Consider the following 23352-nt stretch of genomic DNA (forward strand, 5'->3'; position numbering starts at 1 on the left):
AATAATGCTTTCCATTTCCTTTTGGATGCAAACAGATTTTGTTCCTTCCAAATATATTCTACAATCTCCTTTCCAAATTTTGCCAGCAACTGGAACAGCTGCTGAGTAAGAGCCAACATGTGGCTGAGGCACATGTAGCACTCGCATTTTAAACTTCTGCTTTTCCTTTCTTTGCTTGGATAGGTAACTTTGTCTCTCTAAACAAACACTAAAAAACACCCTCTGAAATTTAGATGCCATCATTATTGCTTTTCCATTATATTTATTGTGTTCTTGGCTCATACAGGATTAATCTGGTTATTTAGACTAAGAATTCAATACAATACAAAATTTAGGCCTCTAAAATATGCCTGTTTGGGATTTTTTTTTTTTTTTTTTGAGCAGGTACAAATAAAGATCACATTTTAGTCCTGCAACTTTCAATGACAATCACACTGCATATTTGCAGCACATTCACACACACAAACAAATGGTGAAGATAGGGAATTTTATGTATGTTGGATTTACTACATTTCTTTTAATTCAAAAAACTATTTTGTACAAACTAGAAATTGTTTTCATATAAAACATGTAAAAGAAAAGTGAATGACAACTGTACAATTAGCAACATTTTGAGTAGCAGAAATTATTAAGGTTGCTGATTTAGCATGTACAGGAACTGCTTGAATTTCTTATTCTTTCAAAGCAAAACACACAAAACCACATACATGCAGACATTACCACCAGAACACGACTCTTGGACAAGACTGAAATCTTGCAGTTCTCTGTATCTGCTGCTACATATACAAACGTTTCCCTGGATCTGACATGAAGACAAATGCTCAGGCTCAACTGGCATTTAATTCCACTACAGGAAAGCAATAAGAAGAAGCTAACCATACAGTCCATGCCTAAATTCCACTGAAGTCAAGTACAAAGCATTTTATTGAAACAGAAATGAAGCTAAGCATGTGTAATCTCTCTTGATGATATAAACCTTGACAGAGCTGAACTCCATGAAGAAATCTTTATGCTCAAATGTATTTTTTATTCAACACATGTAACACATTCCTTATTCTGATATGCAATTAAATATATTTACTTACACAGCAGAAAACTTTCACAGCCATTTCCTCATCAAACTGGCCAAGGATTATCCGAACGTCATTACCCTGCAGATCGAATAAAATACGTGGCAGTTAAATACAGTCACAGCCTTCCCAGAGACCACTTCAGTTGGCCATTCAAATCATGTAGAGAGTTAGCACAGATTACAGCTGAAGACAGGAAAATTAATTCAGAATTATTCAATTTTCTGTAAGTTCAAGAATTTGAAATACTGCAAGAGAGAGCAGCTGAGGTGTTTGAAGAAAATGATTAAGCAATAACACTAATGAGAATAGAAGTGTAATGTTTATCTTGTCAAATATTACTATTTAATAACACTAAAGTATCAAATATTCTTTTGATCTCTTGCAATATTTCTTTTAAAATTTTGCATACTAAAACCAGCTGAAAATATATGCTTTTCACTGTTTACATGAACTAATGCTGTAAAGTTGAGAGATTGGAGATTTGTGAGATAAAATGCCTTGATATTGTGCCCGCTTTAGTAATTTTTAAAGGTTTTACTCATACAACATCTTCTCTACAGTCACTATAACACATTGTCAATCCCTCCTCTCCTCCTCCCTCCCACCTCCACACATTAAAAAAAAATCATCACACTTTAAGAATCTATGACTGAAGTCAAAAGAGATCATTTTACTTTCATACTTATGAACATATTAAGAAAATATTCCTAAATTCAGGAGCATATGCAGGAAAATATTTCTTCAGGAACTGGGCTAGCTATTCTCCCATGTGAAAAATTGCTGCTAACATCTATAAAACACAGAACAGATAGCTTTTTATGACTTAATATTACCTTTTATTTCCCACAAAAGCTGAGTTCTCAGCAAAAGCCTGAGCAAATCTAATTTTTCATTTCTTTTATAAAACACTTGGTTAGAATTACTAATAGCTCTTTCCCTCTCCAAGGAAAAAAGAAACAGATGATTCAGTGTGAATTTCAGTGGCGAAAAACATTTCAGTTTTAATTAAATCAATTTATCAAAGATTTTCAGTTTAGATAATTTCAATATTTATTTCCTGTTTGTTAGAAAATATTATGATGGACAATGCAAAAAGATACTAGAATGCTTCTGCGATTAAATGCATGAAATTAGTATCACTCTTAGCATGGTTAAAGTTGGAAAGAATGTAATACGCTTCGCTCGTTCTTAAACCTGTGCATTTCAGTAAGCTTGCTTCTCATTATTTTTATGTTTAGCCACAGATTGATAAAGTAATGTAAATCTTATTGAAGTGGATAAAATTCTTTTTAAACAAATCTAACAAGGTCACATGAAAATAAACAAATGAATTACACAAATTACAGCAATACTATTACAGTTTTTGTAAGGACAATAAATAGATTGAGGAATTATGCAGAAAAAAATCCCCTCATCCATTACTTCTATTTTTCACATTTTAAAAATAATTTTTGTCACTCTTAGGGCTCCAACTGAATCGCTTGACCTCTCTGAACATAAAAATGCAGATTTAATATTTGATAAAAGAGTAGCAAAGTTTCTTAAAAAAAAATGACACAGCGCTCAATTATTAAACTTAAAATTGAATAAATTCCTTTTCATTTTATAACATGACGAGAACCAATTTTAAAAAAAAACAGAACATGTGCAGCCTCATAGTTTTAGAGCACCAGAGACTGTAGGCAGGGTATAGAGAGTAACTCTATAGTTCATGTGCAGCAGTGCTGCCCACTGGCTATGCGACAACTTTCAAATGGAAGGTGTAGTGCCTGTGGTATGTGGTACCATGCCTTAAGACATGACTTCCACCTGATTATCCCATAAACCAGAGTACATTTCCCATGGTGACTATTTTTTTACTGTAAAGCACTACAAGAACTGTATAGTTCATCCTACTTTTTTCCTCAGAAATATCCTATCCTATTTCAATAACCTTACTGTCTGCAAGGATTGTCTTATACTAATATCATTGTGCAATTAGTTTGACAATAGCACGGAGACCTGAATATTGTACTTTCAGACACATGAATATGTGGGTCTACAACTCCTTTTTTTCTACAGGCATGCAAGGAAACAAGCACTCAAGAAACTCTTCTTGAAAACGTTTTTCACACAAGGCATAGCAGAGCACCCATTCTAGTATTGGCAGTCAATCCTATTTTCCAACATACTCTGCTCTTGTTCAGGCATCCAAGCAAATGAGTGTATTTGCTGATTTGTCCAGCTGTCAGCAGATCCCAGTTCTGAATATCTGACAATCTCAATATCTGACTAAGGATTTCAGGGAAGATAGATTTTCTGTCAGGCAGGTATCTCCACTTCCAGCATGAGCTGAGCTTCTGATGCCAGAGCAGGAAATCTGAGAAGTGTGAGAACCACATCCAAACCAAATTCTGGAGAATCCTTGATGCTCAGCTTCACTTGGGCTTCACGGCCCAAGTTCAAAGATCAGCTACGGCTCTAGAACTTGACAGTTCCTGATGTTCTGTCGTCCTTGGAATGTATGATCGAGCCAAGATGCAATACCCAACTGTTCTTTTTCCTAAATTAATGAGTTTCTATACACATAAATTACTGTTTTTGAAGCACTCAGCACAGTAAGGAGGACATTAGCACATCTGTGTTCACTAAAAGATTTGGATGGTATCCAACAACTGACTGAAGAAGATCAGAAGAAATGTTCTATTACCATCTATTAAAGAATAAGTCATGAGTCCTCCATTTAAAGTATTATGCCATTGAAGACTACAGCACAAGAAAGTTGAATTCTGATTTTTTTCCAAAGACTTAAAAGTTATAACCTGAATAATGTTCTTTTCCATGTCTTCTTATGTGCAATATACTAAGAAAAAGAAGGTTTCTTGGACAGAAATATGAATCCCCAGTTCTCCCCCACATTTGTCCAGGTGTTAACCCTTTGAGGGGTGGGGAAAATCACAATCCACATATGCTCAGTAATGTCCAGGGACGGATCCCAGCAGATAATGCTGAGAGTCAGTAAAGTGACTGGAGGTAGGATTCAGTGAGAGAAAAAAGGGCACATGGGAAGGAGAGACAGACCCAATAAGGAATGTGGGTAATAAATATCTACACTTTTTAGGCCAAGATGGAGCAAACAGCTGGGGAGCTAGCAATAGGCTTCAGACCAGTATTGAATAAGGAGCTTGGGAGGGAGAATTAGGACTTTTCAAAAATATGGAAAATAGGAAGCCTGACAAATAATTACTGTTAGGACAACAGCAATCTCAGAAAGCAAGACCAGAAGAAAATGGAACAATAATCTAGGCAAAGGTACTCAGAGACAGATGAGAAATCAGAGAACGAGAACATAGCATTGGGTAAGCAAGGAACTTCAGACTGGGATGAAGATCCAGAATGAGACAGGGATGTTGCTGGGTTAACTAGAGAGTATGGGATCACAGGGTCAAGCTGACAGTGAATATATCGCTGAATATCTTTTTCTTTGCCCAGATTCATAAAGTTACATCATGAAGAACATTATATACAGTTCTAGTTGGTTAGTCATGTATGGGGAATCATAACATATTCCTCCTGTTTATAACCATGCAGATATCAATACCATGCTGTGAGATGCAGTGTCTGGGGCTTTATGGCTTGCAGTTAAAAAGAGTGGAAAATTTAGTATGCAGTCATGTAACCAAAGAATCGTACAGTAGAACACATGTAGAAGGAACTAATTTAGGAAAGTCTGTACAATAGCTTTTCCTCTTCCATGCATAACATTTTTCCGCTGTGCAATGACACACTCCTCAGTAAGCCTCTTTCCCTCCAACTCTGTTTTTTGCATCCCCCTCCACATTTTTCCCAAATTTGTTCCTCCAGAATTGCATTTAAGATGGTAAATAAGCCTAGATCCATTTGATGCCAGGCTTGGGTCTGCTGGCCCTGTCCTGCATAAAAGACATTGAAGCTTCAAATTCATGCAACTGGACATAGCTCAAATCCCTTGCAGAGATTTTATCTGGATGGATAGTGAAGTCTGCAATGAAGTTTATCAGAACAGAGTTCATTGCAGCGCTCATGGGTCAGGGTATGTGTCCACATTATAGTCTCATGCAAAGAGATACATCAGAAACTTACTGGGACATAATACTTTGCCCCCTTCAGTCACACTGTTAACTGACTATTAACCAGTGTGATTTCCTGGCAAGGATGTACTATTCCTTTACATCAACCCTCATGGGACTGATGCAAGTTAACACAGTGTAACTCTCTTGTAGGGATCAAAGAAGTCACCCACTGGATCCCAGCAAGTGTCAAGTACTCTTTCTTTCTCACAGAGTTGTAAATTGCTTGCATGGAGCTAAAGCATATTCGACAGAAGAGTTTTTAATTCATGGAACTAGGCAGGTGATCTATGAGATGATTAAAAATATCCCAGGGGGAAAGCAACTCCCAAAACTGCACTTACATAAAAAGACCAATGTTTAGACCATTTGCCAGATGGTGAGCTGTCATATTTACTCTTCTCAGAGATTAGAGTAGCAATATCAGCCTTTAAACTTTGCCCCTCAGTAAGCAATACATATGTTCCCATATGGACTAAAGTTCAAACAAGAAAATGAAGAACAGTTACATTTCATTTACCCACAGTTGTGGTGGAGTCTCCATAAAAACATGTTTTATAAATGAAGACTATAGCACAGCCTCAAAAATGCATGACTCTCTTGCTCCCTTCGTTCTTTCTTATAGGTGAGGGTATTATTCATCCACTAAATATAAAGTCCCTTTGGTACTACTGGCAGCTGAGTAGTATAAACCCTGAAGACAGTAAGGATCAAGACATCTAAGATGCTCCACTGAGGGATGAAGAACAACTTGTCTCCTCCACTGGCATTTCTAATAGCTTCAGATATGAGGCACTCTTTAGCCTTTTCAGTTTGAGTGATGCACATTATGCTGGAATAGGCAGCTATTTTTTTTTTCGGCCTGCAGAGCTTCCCTTCTGTGATCAGATTTTAATCTGTCTCATTTCTAAAGAATAACACCACAATGTTGTATTACACAGCTTTCCAGAGAAGGATTGCTACAATATCTCATCTGCCAGGAAAAGTCAATGTCTTGGCAGGCTCTTTATGAAATATCTAAATTGAACAGCTCAGATACTCTGTCATATTCTCTACCACGTATCTGACAGTCAAGATGTTATCAATAAACCTACTCAAAGCTGGGTAACTTTGTCAATAGAGGTATCCACATGTTCTGCCTTCTAAATGCCTAGATGTCCGCTTGGAGAACTATAGATGAGCCTCTAACCTCTACAGAATCACTGATGGTGAAGGTGAACTAGAGGATGTCAGCCTCCACCATCATAACATGCTGGCAAAACTTGCTGATGTCTGTGTTAATGTGCCTGTCACTCACTTAGATTGAGGCCACATCCAAACCCATTCCTGGCCCAAAATTTTAAAATGTAATTAACTTGACTGTTAGAACAAGAGATTGTGTTCAGTCAGTATCCAAAACACCTATTGTATTTGGGAAATCAGATGGAAATGGTTTCATTGAACTGGAATTCATATATTGCAATTTTTTTGTCCTACGTGCAAGATACAAGAAAGTTGGAAGCAGAAGTGTTATTGCTCATACAATTTGCCTGTGAATGCTTAGAATTTTTAAACATTTAAGTTGATGTACAAGTGCATATCCTCCAACATCCTTTCTCTGAACACAAAACTGAGTTTTAAAGATATCCCCAAGCCTAAATTTACTTTCCAACTGTGATTCAAAGAGGCTGGAGCCAATGTAGTAAAAGTTAAGGTGTTGCTGGGAAAAATATAGAACATATATTTCTGCAAATCATTCCAGATATTTCTATTTTGTATTGCATAATCATTACTTTCATTAATTTAAACTGTGTTTAAAGGAAAAGGAAAAGTATTTTATGTTTTATTTTAATCACAAGTACAGTACGCAGATACCAGTTTACCTATATTAGGTTTACATTTTGAAGAAAGGAATGAACATTCTCAGAATTCGATAGCTAAGTTGTGCCTGACGTGTATACCTAAGGACAAGTAACCCTATATTCCTGTCAAGAATAAGTGATTGTCTAGATAATTACTTATTTATTGTTGTAGTAATTTGCTTTGTAGAAGAACTCAAGAGTTAACTTCAATATATTGTTTGATAGAGTCTTCTGGTCTTCCTTATAAAACAAACAGCGTGTTGTTGACGAACAGGAAGGCTAGAATCTTATTGCTGCTTCTAAACTTCAGCCTAAATATACATGCTTATATGCATTTTTTTTTTGTTATTACATCATCCATTGGTTTAAATAGCTCTGACTTCAGAATTGTTAGTTTTCTGATGCCAGGGGTTAAAACCTTGTAAAAAATGTGGACTTCACTGATAACACATACCAGAGTCTTTTCAACCCCCAGATAGGAAATGCAAACTGGCTTAGACTGGACAGACACAAATGGCTTCCTATAAACGTAATCTTTACCTATTTATACTTTAAACATTCAGGCTTGCATCTCTAGACTGTGGGAATACTAAAGCACACTTAGTTTACCGTGCTTCAGACCTTTTCCAGTTAGCTTCAGTAGTGGCCTAGTCTTATACAGGTCAATATACTTGCTTTAATTTTAGTTTTTTAATACCATTCAGTTTATCAGGTTTTTTTAAACCTGTTCTACACATATTTAAGTACTTGCAGGATTGGGACTTTGATTGTCTCTCATACGTATTTGATGCCAGCAATGATTTGATCTTCACCATTTAGAAGTGGTTGCTCTTCCTGTTCAATCATTTTTTCATGTTCATATGCCATTTAAGATTCATATCTCCTGTTTCTAGTTTATTGTTGGTTGCACTGCACAGTAATGCTAAAATATAGTTTTAATTTTATGAGATGCCAGGAACCTAATAAATCATTATAATAAGAGAAGGACAGTAAATTATTCTGCTATCAAATTTATTTTTCCTTTTTTTTTTTTTCCTGTGATTCATATGAAATAATGCAGATGATTATAAGCAGAGAATTCAATCTAAAATGTGTAATGAAGCTAATGGAAAGATGCTCAATGCTTTTGCTACATGATAATTTACCTTAAAAGGGTTCTGGTTCCAAACCTCATGAGCTTTCACACATATATCACTAAGACTGGTGTGTTAGGTACAAACATTAAGCCAGCAACAACTTGCTTTACTTTGTGTCCTTATCAGGAGCTATAAAAACATTTAATATATGCATGGATATTCATTGACTGAAGCAGGACTAGGCCCTCAAAATGCCTTTTGTTAACCTTACTATGCAACAGAATGTAGCAGTATATCATTCTTACGTAAATTTCGTTTTATTAGCCTTCTTCATGGGAAAAAAAATTAATTCAAATGCCATGACATAATCATTACTTTCTCTTTATTCCTCAAACAGCAGCACATACCTTAAGCTTCTTTACACTTGTGCAAGGATCATTGAGGAAACTCTCAGTATCTGAAATTTCGATGTCTTCACCATACAGGACGCGAGTCAGATCATTCCTCACCTGTCAGAAATTGAGAAAAAGGCAAACTAGTGAACTGAGACTCAATGAGGAAGAAGCAGATGGACTGTATTTATTATTATAATGACAAGCAACGATCTCAACAATAATATATGCACCCACATTTTTTTTTCCATTTTGCCTGAAATGTGATCAAGACACTAGTCTTTTACTACCATAATCTATCAACAGGTGTACTACAGAAAGAGCTTTACTATGTGTGACAAAAAGTTCACAGCAGGCTCCCATTTTGCGTCATGGGGATGGACAATTCTTGTGTATTTCCAGTGCTGTTAAGAGCAAAAGCTTTCTTGTATCCAAAGTGATGTTTGAGACTGTATGAAGGGAAAAGACTCATCAATGAAACTCTTACATATTCGCAGTGCTGAGGGCTGATTGGAAACCACTGTCAGTTGGTCCTAGCATGAATCAGCAGAGCTTAGCTTACATCAGTTAGGGACTGGTAAAGCTTAATGAACTCCTCTGTGCCCTCCCCCTTTCTTAGAGCACGCGTCTCACTGCATGGGACAGTGAGTGGTACAGTTTGCTTAAAGGTGACACAAGCAACCATCTCTCAACAGATTTTCTCACCTGTTTTTTTTTATAGTGGCAAAACTGTCCTCTTTGAGCTGCCTAATAGCACAAAGCAGCCAGATAAATAGCACAAAGCAATCTGGTTTACAGATTTAAGGTTTTTTTCCATATAACTACTTCAGATTTTCTGTCTTAATCACTGCTGGTTTTCCTCCAGCCACATGACTGCAAAAACAGAGTTTCACATTACTATTCCTAACAGAGCAAAAATAATTTTAGCTGGAGATAACATGGTTACAGACTGAAATGAAGAGAGTGGCACTCGATTTTTAATTTAATAAAATTATGATCACAACCATTGCACTGATTGTCTTTTTTATTTGTTTGTTATGTCGGAAACAGGAGAAGCAAATCACAGTGTAAAACAGATATCTTACATGCAAACAGAGAAAATACAATACACAGAAGAGAAATATATGTGATATTACACAGGAAAATTTAGAAGTGTATAAATTGTATGCAGATACTTCCCGATGACCGTCTCTATGTGTAGTTGGAATTACGCATTTTAAATCTCCCTTCTAACTCTCCTTTTCCTTGGCCTCCTTCGAGAGAGAAGCACAGTCCATTCAAAACAATCTGAAAATATTTGATATGCAGTGACGTGGTCAAGTAAAGAAGAGGAAGTGGTATCTGTCCTTCAGGAGTGGGAACTTCTTCATTTGAATTGAAATAACCATAAAATTTATATAATGAGAAGGCATTTTATCCGTGCAAAAATAAGACCCAGCTATTGCTAAATTTCCTGGGCTGAAAGTCTGTCACACACATGCCTAAGTAAAAGCAAGGGGATGCACTGAGAGACGAAAGGTCACAGGTGAGACTTCTGAGTTCTGCTGGCAGCTTTGCTTTCAAGACAAACTCATCTCTTCAGTAATCCTTCAGCCTTTCTTATATATATGGTTATATCCTCCCAATCTATGCATGTTAGTGGTTCTGCCGGGTGTATTTCATGCTTTTATGTTTACCATGCAACTAATTTATTTTTTTCAGTATGCTGCTTAACTGTTAGATAGCAACACAGTTTATGGTAAAAAAAGAGGAATGTTAGAACCCTTTTTGTGCTTTTGAAAATTTCTTCATGACAAAGCAGCATAATCTGGTTTCTGCAATGTAGAAATTGCATTAATTGATCCTCAAACGGCATTCCACCTTTTTGCTGTTCCTTTTAAGTTAGTTTTGCCAAGTTTCTTGGTCGACCAATGAAGTATTTCCTGAAGATCATGACTACACTGGCTGCCTTAATTACTTCTTTCATGGCCTCTGCTTCATCTTATTCCTTTTAGCCATGCTTTAAAATTACTAAGACATATTTTTACATTATAACCTTTTACAATGATTAAAACAAGTGGTCATATAGGTAATATTTTTATTAAAAATTAATTTACTTTACAGGAGCAACAGTCAGGATGGTCAGTCCACCAAGATTTGAGTTATATTCTTTGTCCTTTTGTGATGTTATAACCAGTTTTTAAGTGCATTCTGTGAAAATTTATTCACTGACAAAGAATGATCAGTAGTAACTCCTTTTTCTGCTAGTATACTAGTAAAATGAATTTGATATGATTGATATTTTAGCTCCAGCAATGCCATTAACTGCTCCTTACAGGTCTTTCTCAATACAAATTAAAATTGCTTTTCTGAAACAAACCATCAGTGATAACAAAAGAAAATAGACTTCTCTAGATCATAGTTTTTCTAATGTCCAAAATCCTTCTACCTAGTATAAAAGTTCACTAAAACTATCATATGTTGCTTAGAAAAAGTAAAATTTTCCTTGACTAACAGAAATGTACTTTCCAAAGGCATACAACTTGTCATATGCTTCTACCCCATACTGTCCTACCTTCTTCTGTAAAACAAGAAATTTTTTAGTTGCAGGTTTGCTTTTCTGATATTTTCTTGATTTTTCTCTGGAGCCATTTCTAGCAATTCTTTTAATCTCAGGGACACTAGATTAACATTACTCAGCTGATCTGAGTCGAAAACAGCTAATTCACCAAATAGAGTTTAGTAAAATTAGACCATTATTAACATGAGAAAAAAGATTAAAAATACACATTAAATATTATTAAAATAGGCTAACACCGATAGGTAAGCTTCAGTGGAAGGCACAAGGCTGACATTTTATTATACTTCAGACTGTCTACCGACTTGCTGTGACTCCTTTCCTTCAGAACTTGTTCATGAACTTCGTAGTTGAGGTATTCAGTTGCATGTTTGTTTTTTTTTTCTGAGAAACACTTATTTAAATTCAGCCACTGAGAAATTTCTTTGACACGCCCCTGCCCCATCTGCTAGAAGTCCACTACTCTGTGGCTTTCAGAGCTCAGAGACTTTTCTTTGAACTACTGATTAACCTCCCAAAAGACACACCTTATTGGATTTGTTGCCAGAGAAATTGGAAACCTTTTCTCTTCACTGCCAGAATCAGATACTGGATGCTTTTCAGATGCATCTGTTGTGGAGATTTTGCCAAAAGAAAGGTGTTTCTTTCCCATTATCACAACAAGATATTAGGAGCTTTATAACAATTTACAAGGTTTATATTGTTTTTCTAGAAGATGTAATGGGTTTTTTCCCCTTTTAATGCTGTGACCACTAGTCTGAGAAATCTCATCTTGTGCCTGGTCTCAGGGGTATTTCCACTACATTTTCCAGTCTTTGATTCCTATTTCTATATATTTTTTTGTCACCATCCTCAGGTTCTCTTCTTTCTTTCTAAATATTCTAAATATCTCACAGAATTGAAACTTGTGTTTTTCTTCCTACCGAAGTTCTTCACTTCTTTCAAATAAATGTAACTACAAATCTTCTGATTTGGATTCGGGTCGAACGCCAGAATTCACAAAGCCTCACCTCCAGTCCTAGAGCTGCCAATTCCTGAAGCAAATGTTGCAATTTTGGATTAAATTTGTGAAACTCAGAATACAAAATGCTGCATGTTTTGTTTTATCAGATGCTTGCAGTCCTGGAAAGTGTATCACCAGCAGTACAAGCAGTTTTAGAGCTCAGCAGTAATTGTTTCATTCCACCAACTCTGAGAAAAGAAAATTGTAAAATACTATAGTTCTGTTTTCTGTGTAGAATAGGATAATTTCAACTGGAGCAAACTGCTGTAGAAAGTTGTAAAAAAACTGCATTAAGCTCTGGTGGGGATCTGCAGTTCCTAAGTAAATCTTGCACTGACTTACAATACAGAAGTAGCACAATTCCATGTGGTTTTAGTCCCTTGTTAACAATTGAATGAAGGTCGTAGCTCTATGTCTGTTTATATTAAATTTTACGCACTTTAAAGACACCAATATTTCATTTTCCCAAAACAGGTATTACCAGACCTGATCATCAATAAACCTGGAAGGTTTCACAAACCACTGCTTAGATACCCTAGTCCTTTACTCACTGGAAAAAAAGAGCGCTTTTACACTGCTCTGCATACAAGGCTGGATGAAATCAGTATTTCACCATATTACATATTTAATAGATTTATGTGTGGTCAACTTCAAAAATTAACGGGGTGCAAATATAGTTTACCCAGCAGCAAGCTCCAAAAATGAAGGGTTTATATCGTGTGTGAGGGACGCATTTGCAGGAAGAAAAGAATGGCCTTTGTGCTTGAGGCAATGGACAGGACGCAAGAGAACTGTCTTTTATCCCTCATTCTGTCAGAGCTGCTCTGTGATACAGCTCATATGACCTAAATAAGATTTTAAAGTTTGCTACCAAGTCTGGCTGTATCTTTTTTCTGCAAAGTGGATGGCAGCAATACTTGCCTACCTCATAGCTGTTGTATCAAATTCAGTGATGTTTGAGAGGCAAACAACAAAGTCCCTGACCCTGCACCTGTGAAGGAAGAAATACAGGGGTTTTGAGGAGCCAAGAACTTGCATTGCCAAGGAAGAAATGAATTTCTTTAATCTCCAGCAAACTGAGAGAGTAGACAGAATGACTAAATGGGCTGTAAAAAAAAAAAAAAAAAATTAGTCTAGACTGGACCAAATTACAACACTCTTGTGGTGTGTATCAGGAAGGATGGATTTAGGTTTACGGAAAAGAAGCGAATGTTGGGGAGTGGCACGGGCCAGCTGCTCCCTAAGGGAGGGGGACACAAGTGCAGTAACACAGCTCCCGGACCAGGGACCTCACCAGCCAGCACCCCAGCGAGGGGAGCCGGACAGGATCGGGTACAACAGCCAGTGTCAGCCATGAGGCTAGACCTCCAGGCAAGTTCACAGCAATAAGGCAGGTCCAGGGTAAAGGTGGGAAGTCCATCCAGGAGTCAGGGACAGGACTGGGTCTAGTGAGAATAACCGGGGTAAGACACAGTCCAGTGGTTGCTGGGCAGGTCCATACTAACAAGACAGGTCTGAGGACAAGCCAGGAAATGGGTCCAAACCAACAGGGAGCATGCCAGCCGTGGCTGCGACGGAGAGAGAGAGACCAGCATTCCCACAGCATCGCTGGGGCAGGGACTGACGGCACCGGGCTGAGCTGAAACGGGGTCCTGGGTTGTGGGCAGGGGGAAAGGGGTAAGCCTCGGGAGGCCAGTAAGGGTCAGAAAGGGCTATTGGTGCTCTCAGCGCCCTGACACTGACTTCCAGTTGTTGGCATGTTTTTTACTTCCTATATGATCTGCGTATGATGATTCTCTGCATATAATATATAAGTGATCCCCTACCTCACAAGGATACAGAAGTTGCATACATAGTGATTTTTAGGTGAACAGATATTGCTCACTTCAGTGGGATTATTAGTGCAAGGACCTGCTTACCAATAGTAAATAGTTAGCATCCATTTGACCACGGTATTTCATTTTTATCAAGCCAATTTTATCCCTTTTTTCCTAGGAAAATAGTAAAGGCGGTATTCCTGATGAATTGTCAATCTAATGATGATAGTTTGGATTCAGGAGTCTCCACTGATTAACGGTCCAAACTATGTTTCAGATTATACATTTAAAGGCACAGTTCACTCATTTAATCCTAACTCTGCCAGTTACAAAGTAAATTTAATGATTTTTAGATTAATCTACTTTGCTTTTAACAGATATTTCCTATGACCTTTTCACTAAAGCTGCATGTAAGTACTGCAAGCTAAATCCTTGTTGTTCAGGGCAGTCTAATCCTACCAGATGTTGATCACAAGAGACTCCTAATGAATGAGAACTGGTCAGACCAGATGGATTATACAATACAGTCAGATTTTTTACTAAGATTTCCTGCTGCCAAGATTTATACTGTGTACTTTAAAATGTTGTACTGCGGGAGTTTCAGTACAGAGATGTAAACATATGTGTACAAAACAAATGCATGAATTATAGAAAAAAATATTTCCTCATTGCATGGACAAAATGTAAATTGTGAGTAATTGCAAAGGACAGATTACAATTTCTGGGATTAGTAAAGACAGAGAGATCTCACCTTATATGAGCATTACAAGCAAACATAATTATCCCTATTTTCATTCCAATGAAACACACACATTACTCACATTTAGAGGCTTAGAAGTACTGAGTGAAACTTACTTTCAAGAAATACTGTATCTAGAGAAGAGAAATTGTGCAATACTAAATATTGATGCTTGTCAGTGCCCTTAGATATAGAAGAAAATCGAGATATACTTTCATTGATATATACATCATTTGGGATTACAAAAATGAAAGAGGAAGTAGAACCTTATTTTGAGCAGAAAGACAACAAAAAACAAACGATAAAGCATAGATAAACCAAAAGGAAACAGTGAAGTATTATTTTAGGTATTAGGAAAGAGTCCCACTTACAGGAAAATTAAAAAACTAAATATATCTTATTGCGTAAAGGAAAAAAAAATGAAATGCATTGGATTTCCTTTTTTCTTCAATAAAAAACAGATTTTTTTTAAAAAATCACATATTGTATGTGGTTTTCAGGGTGAGAGGAAGGGAAGAAGGAACCCTGGAATACTGGGCTTTTACTTGGGAAGACTGTCAGTACAGGCTTTCAAAAGAAACATGACTTTTTTCGTTGAAGGAGGACTCTAGCACATGGATCTAACATTTGGGAACAAATGCAATCAATATAACTCTTGCCTGCAAGAAGTGCCTGAGTGTTTCAGACTGAGTGTTTTGGACTAGAGTAGTAGTAGTAGTAATAATAATAATAATAATAATAATAATAATAATAACAACAACAACAACAACAACAACAGAACAAAAATAGGACACTGTATTGTTCAGTTTTTTACATATCTAATTACATCTTCCAGTTTAAAAGTGCTAATTTTCCTCCTTTCTGCCTGAAGCATCAACATGGTAAATATGACTTCACATAAAACCTACGTATGCATGACTACCACACAGATCATACCTATTCATACATAAGCCTTTATAAAGTCACATATAAAATGCTCTAATTTCCCTCCAAATTTTCTAATGTAGAAAAATGTCCTTCTCATGTTTTTTGGTCACAGAAGCTAAACGTAATCATGTGCTCTGATGTTAAACCTAGCAGTTGTGGATTAAAAGAAGTAATAGGAATTTAGGGTTCTTGTGGTAGGGCGGATGTTTATTAGGGGTTTTTAAGGTGACTTACAAACAGTTTGAGTTAAAAGATGATTTCTCTGCAACAAAAAGATAAAATCAATCCATCTTATCAAGAGGTGGATCATTTGCTATCAGATATTCGAAGATGCCATCATATTACAGTGAAATAAAAATTTAGCTAGGAAAAAGAAACAGGGATCTGCATTATGGCAAAGTATGAACAGATTAAGTTCCACTTAATATATAAACATGTTAAGGACGTGCACAATAGGTTCAGCAGGACTTTGAGCAGTCCAAAGAAACACTTTCTTCAATAAAGCTGGATGCTAAGACAAGTAAGCACACAACTCAGTAGCAGAGCAGGGAGGGAAAAGGCATGGTACATTCCTTATAGGAAAAAATGCATAATACATGGCAAAACCAGCAAGGATCCCAAAGATAGTAGGCAAGGATTGAAAGTTAATGCTATAAGAAATACCAGCAGTTCCCATGAAGATTTCAGGGGCACTGATGAACAAAACTGTAGAAGAAAATATACATAAAATATACTTCTGGTTCCTTCAGTGTGAGATACCCTCTACAAAACTGAAGGCAATGTGGTTCTGATGGCTTCCAGATAAATAGGACAACTGCTCTTCTACAAGTTTATCAGACTTGACTCTTAGTGATAGCAGAACAAAAGCAAAGGGTCTGGAGGTTGTAATATTATACAACAGTAATTTGCATGCCAGGTATTATGAAAGTCCATAGGGGCCATATTGAGAATAGATTATTTAATAATTTGTAAACTGATGCCAGAAGCACAAGTAATTAAGCAAGAAATTAGAAATGCTTCTTTATGAAAGCAAGTTGAATGTAATAGGACTACTGAAAGTTGGTGCAAGCATTCAAGTAGCTAGGAGTGCTGAAATACTGAACACTTTATCTTGGAGGGAATGTAGAGGCAGACAAATAAAGGCACTCCATATTATTTTGCGTGGAGTGTAATTAGAACATAGCATGCAAAATATAGAATATATCTGGATCTTCTTCTGACAAAATTTCACAAGCTTTAGAGTATGTATTTAGACAAAAAAATGCTTAGAGAAATAAAAAATCTTTTAAAAACTACTTAGAATACATAGTAAATCTGCTTTACATTGGTGAATTTGGTCTAGATTAGGAAATAAGAACAGAGCATGATGGAAAGTCTCATGCTATCACAGAAAAAAGAATAAAGCACAGCTTAGAAAACTATCATGAATTTCTTTTGAAGCCCACACTACTACACCGCCCTCAAAACCACTTCTGTAGTAGTTTTCGTGTAGCAAATAGACTGATTACTGAACCAAAAATTAGGGACTCAGCATCTAATTACATTATTATAGGTGGACAACATATAGTACTCATCAGCAATTCTTACATATACACACATTTCAAACACATTTATTGCACAGAAAGGGCCCATTTACTAAAACAATTCTGAACAGAATTCATTGAGAGGGATAATTCAAACAAAGCAACATGAACAATAATTAAATATTGTTTAAGAAAATGTTATCAGTGCCAAAAGAGCTATGATTTATAATTACAAAAGGAAGCGTCTTTATGTAAAATCCTCCTTGATTAAGCAGAATGAAAGCGACAGTAACATTTACACATTTACAGTCTCTCCATCCATGATGGATGAAATATTTTTTATTCCAACACTAACTAGGAAAGGTGTTACACAGATATTGCCCAAGTTAAGATAAATGGGCATTTCTAAGGAATGAGTCATCTCATCCATAAATAGATGTCTAAAACAGGTGAGATGAATTGCACCCTGGAAGCGCCTCTCTCTTTTCTCCATTAACTATAAATGAAGCTTAGATGACTCTCAGATACAGACAGTTACAGACAGCTGAACTGTAGCTGAATCCCAGGTCTCAAAATCTAACTCAAAATGGTGTTCCAGTACCAGTAGCATCCACCTAAACTTAGAAACCCCAAAGATCCCTTACCTTACCTTATCCCTTACTAAAATGTTCTCAGGACAAGGTCAGAGGAGTGGGCTACTTCCCTGCATCCTTTCTCAATCTGACCACCCAGCCACCGAGGGAGAACACACAGGTTCTTCTACTTCTTGGCTGGTAGAGGAGGTTTATACAAACCATGGGTTTTGTGAAAAGCTTGGAAGTCTTTATCTATCTGGGGTTTTTTCTTTCAGAAAACCTGGGCCAAGTTTGAAGTTTTACTGTGCACCTAGTTGTTGTACTGAAGTTGTAGTTATTTATTAATGGTTTGATTGCATCAGACTTAGGGGACTATGTCAACATTTATGAAAACCTCTTTATCCAGGAGTAAGTGTTGCTATCAACTGAAAACTACGAATACAAGCCTCAGTAGGACACTAAAAAGAAAGAAACATTTACCTAATATAAAAATTGGATGACATTTTGATGAAGGCGAGATTATAGAAAGCATACCCGTGAGAATACAGACGATATGAAATTATTACTATTTCAATAATCCTCCAAAATAGCAATCCACATTCCTCAGGCTTCCTAAATGTGGAAAGGTCAGCAGTATCAAGCTAAAATTTAATTCTGTTCTACACCTGAACTATGGGAATAGTTGTCCTCATTGCAATACACTGGAGTATTTGGGCTTTAGGCTTTTTAGGAGTGGAGGGACAGGTTTGCTTAAAATATAAGAACAGTTTAATAAAGCGTTTGATTAACTTACTTTCCACTTGGCAATGCACTGCTCCAAACAGTTTTGTTTAGATGAACTTTGTAAAAAAACCTTGTGGTTTAAACTTTGTAAGTCTATATTTTTTCTTCCAGGTGAAAAGGGGAAAACAGACACCACTTCAGGGATATAAGATCATCGCATGATAATGTTGCAATGAATGATAATGCTAACATAAATAGACATGAAAATTTTACTATATGAACCATGCTTCAGCCCCATGTTCCTTCCAGCTGGAAAAATACAGAAGTTACTTTCTATCTCTTCTGACCCAAGTAGGTTCTACTACATTAGAGAACTAAATTAGATGCTAACTGGAGTGATATTACTGAGCAGAGACAAGTAATCAGGAGATTTGAAAAAATAAAGTTTCCTCTTTTTCTCCATTGTATATCATTTACATTCAAAGAACTTTTTTCACTTGCACTGAGTTGTGCCTTTTCTGTTTTCTTAAGGCTGGAATTTGGTAGTGCATTGTACTAAGGACTGTAACTAATCCATTTGGAAATTAAAGTTAGAAGAAACTAAACTGAAGATACATGACGCTAAAGTAGTAATGCGTTTCTTACAGTGATAGGTATTGAATTTTCATACTAATGTTTAATTTTCAAAAATAACTGAAAAACCTTTTGGAGTCTTTAAAGTAAGAAGCATAATATACTGATTAAATTTATTTTGTCTTATATATTCAGATGCTCACTAATACCATTCCTATGATAACTGGGATTATTATCTGAGGAAACAACTGATTTACAAACCCAAATGCCCACCTTCTGCACATACAAGCACTGCTGATCTGATCATTCTGTTAAAATGCTTCAGCATCAGCTTTCTGTGACAGATACCATCTTTGCTTCATTCATTTTTAGAATGCAGAAAACCAAAATAATTTCACAAAAATTTCTGAAACACAACTTCCTTTTGCATCCTCTCTGTTTGTGGGACCCAGCAATCAGCAGCAGCTCAGACCTTCCAAAGCAGGAGTGTGAATCTGACTGTAACTGTTGGCATCAAGAGTTTGCACTCACTCATCTGTACTGGAGGAACTGAGGACTTATGAAACCATGAAGAACCGAAAACATCCTGTGTTGAGAACTTAATGCTACAATTAAAACTTCTGTATGATGCAGTTTGTCCAGACTTTAACTGCATGAAAAATAAATCCCCTTAAAAAGTATTTTCATCAGTTGTGGAACAGATAATTTTGAGGCAGAACAGTGCTTTAAGAATTATTGCTTGGTGACTTGACTCTACCAAACAAGCATACACATGATGGAGTATGCTGTCCCACTTGACACCACTATACTTCCTTGAAGATGGGTCTTAGATAACAACATAGACTTGTTAAGAAACTGGAGCTGCTTACCAGATCACCTTTAGTATTCTGATAGTTACCAAACAGATTCTCCTGTCTAAAGACGAAGCTCCTATTCAGGACAGCACAAGAATATGCAGGAAGATGATACACAATCAATAATTATTTTTAATAAAGAAACAGAATAGAACAACAGATGTTTGACCACTTTCAATAGCTCCAAAGTCTTCTGCTTCTTAAAGCAGGTATATTCACATGTAAGATTTTCTATGCCAGAGCAAGCAGGCCAGGAAAAAAAGTGTCCAGAAAATAAAAGTATTAGTGTCTATGCCCTTCATTTAGGCTTAAAGCATACTGCAACAGAAGATTTGCCCTAAGCAAGAGCTGAAGATCCGCATACCACGATGATCTGGCTAAAGTAAAAGTAACCAGTACAATCCATGTCCTTCCCTTTTCTTTTTTGGACCATCAGTGCACCCAGAAATACCAATTAAGGTTTTAAATAAATTAGGGGTGTACCTTCAACACTATTTTTCCTCCTTCTCCCCTGCCAATTAAAATCAAGAGTTTGTTGACTTGTTCAATAAAGAGTTGTTAATCACCTCTTTGAGGAATAGATATTAACCTTAAGAACACTGAAGCACTGATTTCTGTGAAAGCTCTCCCTGTAGAAGGAAGCAGCAGCCACGTAAGAGCTGTATGGTGGCTATGCACCCAGCTTTGACTACTACTGCTACCGGATAAGGACTGCAGTTGTCAGATTCTGCCCTACTATTAAACTGCCAACTATTAAGAGTTGTAGGAAACCTCATTCGAATCTACCTATCTGCGAATGCTTCCTGAAGAAATGCCTTGATGTTACTGTTCTGAAACCCAAAAGAGGAGAAGCAATCCTGAAAAATGTCAGAAAGGCACACGAAGTGGAATTGGATCATGTGTGCAAAATTAATTATATCTAACATTTAGTTAGCATCATAATGTCACCAATTGCCTCAAGAAAAAGGATAAAATGAAAAATAAAGCTGGAAAACCCAAGACTAATAAAAGACAACCAGGCATACAATATCAACTCTTAACTACTTAAATGTATTTTGAAAAGGTGCCATGCACTTGATACAAAATCAAATTGCACTTTTCAGGGAATCCCAAGAAGTTATACCCCTGCCCCTTATATGTAGCGGCAAGTTGAAGTTCAAGGCTGCTTAAAGGAGTGAGAGAGAAAGTTGCTAAAAGTCTGCAACAGAAAAAATAGTTGATGTTTAGATGGCGCACTCTGGCATAAGGTGAGTTACAGTGGTTGCTGTCACCTGGGAAGAAGTTACAGACTGAACTACTAGTTTTGCTTTTAATGTCTCATTCTCTCCCCCTCTCCTTCTCACTAGGAATTAATAATGGCACTATCGTCTATTACCCTACTGATTCTCCCAAATTCATCATGAGAGACATGACTGTCCTCTGCTGAAGGCTTTGGAGAGTAACCACTTCTGTTAAAAAAAACAAGCAATTTAAACATGTGCAGAAGCCATAATCACATTCTTTTTGGACAGTTAACCTGTGCTAGTTAAATTAATCCAGTTAATATACACTATGCTAACTTTAAATTACATTCACTTTTTAATCTAAGTTAAAGTAAGGTAAAGCACAATAAAGTAGTAGCTCTATTAGAGCATTTTCATCTTGTTTTCTAGGACTACTAGATGATTAAACATGATTTCAAAGTTTGGGGATTATCCCTTGGTCCTCCAAGTTTAAAGAAAATAGAGAAGCTATATTAACATTTTTTTGAGTACTGAAGAAAACCTTGCAGCAACATTTCCCACAATGGTGTATGACTGTTATTTCACACTTTATTTACTTCAGAATCCTCAGAAGGATACCATATGGTGGTGATAATTTACTGTACTTGAGCGTCTCAGTTTGATTCACATACTTCCTCCACTGAGATTTCAGTTGTCAGCTGAAGCTGTACTCCAGTTACCTGCGAAAAGTCCTTCTAGAAAAGACATTTTCCCCTGGCTCTTGCACATATCTTTTTGAACCTTTTAATGCCTTCGTTAATTGTTCTTACTCTTTCTTTTCTCCTTTGGCAGACTTCTATGTTCTGACATTTCTTCCTTCTAATATCTTTTCCTAAAGCTTTTTAAATCACAGTAATTCTTGGTATATCTTATATCAGGTCTTTAAAAATAAATTCTGCACGTTATTTTATGTTATTCTGAATGGGATTCTGAATAGGCATTATGCTGCATGTTGGCATATTGTCTTAAGCAGCCTTACTGCGGTTGCACTCTTTCTTACAGCAACATAGTTAAAAATATTATGGTGGCATCTTTCCATTTCGTTAGCTTCACATTCTCTTTTCCCACAGAGGAATTCTTCAGGGTCACATTAATACAGGCTATTTGGTTTAAGAAAGTAAAGCCAATTTTATCCATGACTGGAAAATGATACAAAAATATAAGCAGTTTACCAGTACTGTCTGAGATGAAGTCCCTAATTCAGTATGGAAACCAGAAGACAAAATCTTCTAGGTTACCTGAGAATTACTTGAAGTGTTTTACATTGCAAATTAAGCAAGAAGTTTCATGCTGTGTCTTTGGGCAACTTGTTGGCAACTTCAGGTGGTGAAAATTATGTCTGTTTGTTACGGACAGGCTATCATCTCCCTGACCATGTGTGGTAATACTTTTTACTGTCACTGCCCTTTTCATTTTAACATTACGGATTGTGCCTTGAATTCACAGAACACCTGGAATTAGACTTTACCCTTCTGTATCCCCACAAGAACTAACAACAATCTGGCATGAAAAAATGTTCTGTACCTTCATAAGCATATGTAATGCTTTATTTTAGCTCTCTCAGGGAGGAGAGAACATACATGGCGTCATCACGGGTTAAGCATTTGACTTCACCAGAATTGAACAATCCCCTTAAAAAAACCTTCTATCTATTTCTGAGTTTTAAATACATTCCATGCCATTTGTTACATGTTTTTAATCAGTCTGAAAGATAATACCATTTAGCATTTAAAAAAAAAAAGTAACATTAATATCCTGTAACATTAACCTGCTTCCTTTAAACAAGAAAGAGACCTAGAAGCACAGGGAATAATCTCAGTAGCCCATACAGGAAAACTCTGTCATGGCAAGAAGAAGCTGTACTGGACTGGGAGTCAGGAGAAAGGCATTCATTTTGTTTAGATGAGGTTCTTTTTTTTTACAGAACATTTCTGTTAAAGCTGTGCAGGCCTATTTAAATTTAGAATTGTTGATCCTGCAATCTGAATAATTCTTTAAAGTTTCATCTATTTATTAATTTTAGTGCTCAGAGTTTTTTGTGGTTAATAGCTGGAGACATTTGTTTCCATAAAAGTAGGGGTACTCCAAAATACCAGAAGCGTAAGTAGTATGAGAGCTTTTAAGAACCACCACGATATCTCTACAGGAGACATTTCACCATTTCTACTGACCATTCATCACTAATTTGCATGAATAAACGTTTTAAATATCAGTCTATTGACATGGAACCAGATTCTCATCCGCATTATATGAGCACATCAAATTAAGGGGAACACTAATGTTACTACTGACATTTAGGTCTAAAAGGGTATACTAGAGAAAGGAGGAG

The 23352-nt window shown here is 36.4% G+C and overlaps 1 protein-coding gene across 4 annotated transcripts in view; it reads right to left on the reverse strand.

Annotated features, from left to right (window-relative positions):
- Positions 1-23352, reverse strand: part of GABBR2 (gamma-aminobutyric acid type B receptor subunit 2) — a 487740-nt gene that overhangs the window by 251453 nt on the left and 212935 nt on the right. For all 4 annotated transcript variants that reach the window (XM_009471273.2, XM_087758773.1, XM_087758782.1 and 1 more), the window contains 2 exons: positions 8486-8587; positions 1086-1151 (listed from right to left, as the gene is read on the reverse strand). In XM_009471273.2, the coding sequence (XP_009469548.2) occupies positions 1086-1151; positions 8486-8587 (168 nt within the window). The remainder of the gene's footprint in view (positions 1-1085; positions 1152-8485; positions 8588-23352) is intronic.

The sequence above is a fragment of the Nipponia nippon genome, unplaced genomic scaffold, assembly GCF_047370975.1.
Source record: "Nipponia nippon isolate SJK-2023a ecotype South Korea unplaced genomic scaffold, ASM4737097v1 scaffold_1, whole genome shotgun sequence".
Taxonomy (NCBI): Eukaryota; Metazoa; Chordata; class Aves; order Pelecaniformes; family Threskiornithidae; genus Nipponia; species Nipponia nippon.